At 41.6% G+C, this 4160-nt stretch overlaps 1 protein-coding gene across 1 annotated transcript; it reads left to right on the top strand.

Annotated features, from left to right (window-relative positions):
* Positions 1–879: 879 nt before the first annotated feature.
* On the top strand, positions 880–3900 carry LOC311497835 (extracellular calcium-sensing receptor-like; the record flags this gene model as incomplete). The annotated part of the gene is made up of 7 exons (XM_084558199.1): positions 880–1140; positions 1235–1524; positions 1625–1920; positions 2130–2335; positions 2457–2678; positions 2785–2908; positions 2996–3900. The coding sequence occupies 7 exons, from the start codon at positions 880–882 to the stop codon at positions 3898–3900; spliced, it is 2304 nt and encodes a 767-aa protein (XP_084414325.1).
* Between the last annotated feature and the right edge of the window lie 260 nt (positions 3901–4160).

Below are 4160 nucleotides of genomic sequence, written 5' to 3'. Positions count from 1 at the left end.
AAAGAGGGGAAAAAAGAGACGGTGAAAAGTAGAAATTATACTGTACAAACAGGTCAGAGAACGAAAACACATAATCACATCTCTGATGTATTGGAAGATGACGTACACTTTTGTGTGAGGAGCTATATAAACAAGTAAAATCACTCCTATGACCACATACTTGAGGGATGGATTTCTCCATCCTCTTCATTGGCCTGAGATTGGCTCTGGGTTGGTTTGAGCTGAACTCAGCTAATGTCTTGGGTGGGGTCAGTACTCAGACTTCATCTGTTAAATGCAAGCTGCAGAGTACTTCTCGTCCACCTGCATTCTCAATGGATGGTGACTACGTTGTTGGGGGTGTTTTCTCCATACACTACTACATTAACACAGTGAAGCCGAACTACACCACCATGCCTGAGCCACTCAGGTGCTCAGGGAGGTTAGTAGGAGGGGGAAGTGGGGGACAAAGGGATGTGAAACTGTGCAATAATAGAAATTGAAATGTTTTGATTTGTGTTCTGTAATATGTTGTAAGGCAGCATTTTTTAAGAACTGCATTAAGATTGCAATCAGTGTTTGGTTATATAAAGTAAATTTACAAAAACTGAAATGCATAGCTGAATGAAAAATTGGTACATATTACATGAAAATAATCAGCCTTTTTCTGATTTAATTTACTACTGTTAGTCTGTTCACTAATATTCCTGTGGATTTGGGACTATATATATAATATTGTCTTCTAATTTAACAGTTTGTATAGGACTGACAGATGTGTGCATTGTTAATGTTCCATTACTATGAACACAAGATCTCCTTTTCTGTGACAATGTTAATTGTCCTTATCTTATGAGTGTCAGGCTTTACCTGAGGACTCGTGAACTGCGCTTCGCCCGCACAATGATCTTTGCCATCGAGGAGATTAACAACAGCACGGAGCTGCTACCGGGCGTCAGGCTCGGATATGAGATCCACGACTCGTGCAGCTCGGTGCCGGTGGCGGTGCATGTGGCATTTCAGCTTTCAAATGGCCTGGATCCCGTGTTTGACACCGGAGATAACTGCTCCCACTCTGGTAAAGTGATGGCTATCGTTGGTGAGTCTGGATCCACATCATCCATCAGCATTTCGAGCGTCATTGGGTCCTTTAACATTCCTCAAGTAAATATTTAAGTCATTTCTCCCGGTGTAAAATATGAGTGTAATGATTTCTTTTTCCGTTAAAGAGTTACGCTTTCTTGTTTTGCTTGTTTAGGTGAGCCACTTTGCCACTTGTGCATGTTTGTCTGATAAGCAGCATTATCCGAGTTTCTTCAGAACAATCCCCAGTGATCAGTTCCAAGCTGACGCGCTCGCCAAGCTGGTGAAACACTTTGGCTGGACTTGGATAGGGGCTGTCCGGTCGGATTCGGACTACGGAAATAATGGCATGGCGTCTTTTTTGGACGCAGCGCACAAAGAGGGGATCTGTGTGGAATACTCTGTATCTTTCTGTCGCACCCACCCACGAAGCAGAATCCAGAGAGTAGCTGATGTTATCCGCAGGTTTCTACATCACAAATTTTTAACAATCTTGATCCATTTTTAAAACATTTTAGATGTGTGTCTGTATAATATAACCTATTGTACTCAAACATCTCTCCAGGTCGACGGCTTTGGTTGTTGTGGCATTTGCAGCCCCTGGAGACATGAAGATGCTGGTGGAGGAGCTATCTTTGGAGCCTTCCCCACCTCGCCAGTGGATTGGCAGTGAGGCTTGGGTAACCGATCAAGAGATGCTGAAGATCAGCTTCTGTGCCGGGGCCATTGGATTTGGCATTCAGCAATCTGTCATACCAGGTCTGAGAGACTTCCTTCTGGATCTCTCTCCCTCTGAAGTGGTTGCATCCCCACTGCTAACTGAATTCTGGGAGGATGCATTCAACTGCAGACTGAGACAAAGTGAGAAAGTTTTTGATTTTTAGTATCAAATGGTACTTATTAGCTTGTATAAGTCACAGTACATCACTCTGGCTGTGAATTCAGACCAACAGATAGAAGCTAATTGTATGATGGGAAATTTGTGTAATCTGGAGTTGGTTTTCATTGAAAATACTAAATAACAACATTAACATTCAAACGCGAAAACATGTGCCTCTGTGTGTTTTTAGGTGCTGCTGCAGGTGAGAGTGTGTGTGATGGAACTGAAGACTTGCAGACGCTCCAGACCACGTACACTGATACCTCTCAGCTCAGAGTTACTAACATGGTGTACAAAGCTGTTTATGCAATAGCACATGCCATTCACAATGCAGTGTGTAAGGAAATAAATGGCACAACTCAGTGTGATAAGCTCACCAAGTTAGAGCACAATCAGGTCAGTCTAAATTCATAATTGAATGTATTTATTAACCTAAAAAATATTTAATTGAGCTGAACATGATTTTTTTTCTCCCCCTCCCTTCCTCTTCTGTGTTACTTTTACTACATCCTTGCAGATTTTAACCGAGCTGAAGAAAGTAAGATTTTCCCAGAATGGTTATGACGTGTCATTTGATGCTAACGGGGATCCTGTGGCAGTGTACGAGCTGGTTAACTGGCAGAAAAGTGAGACTGGTGTCACTGAGTTGGTAACAGTGGGACACTATGATGCATCGCTGCCAGTGGGCCAGGAGTTCCGCATCAACAGGAACCTAACATGGGTGGATGGTGGCACGCAAGTAATGAGCAACATGTCAATAAGAAATCAATCTTTAGTGAATGGAATCATCATGGCTGTGTAGCAAGAAATGTCCATTCATTAATTAGCCTGTATCTCTGTGACAGGTGCCAGTGTCAGTGTGCTCTGACAGTTGTCCTCCAGGAACTCATAAAGTGCTGCAGAAAGGAAAACCCATCTGCTGCTATGATTGTATACCATGTCCCGAAGGAGAGATCAGCAATGCTACAGGTAATATGAAATGTTTTATTATGCAAATGTATTAAATGTTTACTTGTGGATGTGTGCAAAATTGAATAAATTCTTCTTCTTTTTCAGATTCCCTAGTTTGTTTCCCTTGCCCAGAGGAATTCTGGCCTAATGCAGAGAGAGACACTTGTTTCCCCAAGCCTGTAGAGTTTCTTTCCTTTGAGGATGTGCTAGGAATCATCCTGGCTGCATTCTCAGTTGGTGGTGCCTGTCTGGCCATTATAACAGCGGTTATATTCTTTCATCACAGGACGTCTCCAATTGTCAGGGCCAACAACTCTGAGCTGAGCTTCCTGCTGCTCTTCTCTTTGACTCTGTGTTTCCTGTGTTCTCTGACCTTTATCGGCCGGCCCTCTGAGTGGTCCTGCATGCTGCGACACACAGCGTTTGGCATCACCTTTGTTCTCTGTATCTCCTGTGTACTTGGGAAAACTATTGTGGTTTTAATGGCTTTCAAAGCTACACTTCCAGGCAGTAATGTCATGAAATGGTTTGGTCCTCCACAGCAAAGAATAACTGTTGTTTCCTTCACATTTATTCAAGTTTTAATATGTACTATTTGGTTGGTAGTTAGTCCTCCCTTCCCAATAAAAAATCTATCCACATACAAGGAGAAAATCATCCTGGAATGTGCATTAGGCTCTGCCATTGGGTTCTGGGCTGTGCTCGGGTACATTGGCCTGCTGGCTGTCCTTTGCTTTGTATTAGCTGTCCTAGCTCGGAAACTACCTGATAATTTTAACGAAGCCAAGCTCATCACCTTCAGCATGCTGATATTCTGTGCAGTGTGGATCACCTTTATCCCAGCGTATGTCAGCTCTCCTGGGAAATTTACTGTGGCTGTCGAGATATTTGCAATACTGGCCTCCAGTTTTGGACTAATACTGTGTATATTTGCTCCAAAATGTTTTATCATACTGTTTAAGCCGGAGAAGAACACCAAGAAACATTTAATGAACAAAAATGAATACTAGTACGACAGAACTTTGGCGTAGTTAAGATGGAAACAGAAACATAGATTAAATTGTTCACATTTAGGGAAGTACACGAAACTCTTTAGTTGAAATAAATATTCATATAATAAACGAACTATTTCTTTATGCACATGTCTATTTGTGAATACAATATTAATCTGCTATTGTATTATTTTACTAATATTAGTTTTAATGTAAAATAAATTTGAAAAATCAAACAATGTACGATTCTGAGTATTTTTTTAAAATATTTTCAAACC

This window comes from Chelon labrosus (assembly GCF_963514085.1).
Source record: "Chelon labrosus genome assembly, chromosome: 13".
In the NCBI taxonomy this organism is placed as follows: domain Eukaryota; kingdom Metazoa; phylum Chordata; class Actinopteri; order Mugiliformes; family Mugilidae; genus Chelon; species Chelon labrosus.
The sequence above is the reverse complement of the archived record's forward strand: the minus strand, read 5'-3'. Positions and strand labels throughout refer to the sequence as shown.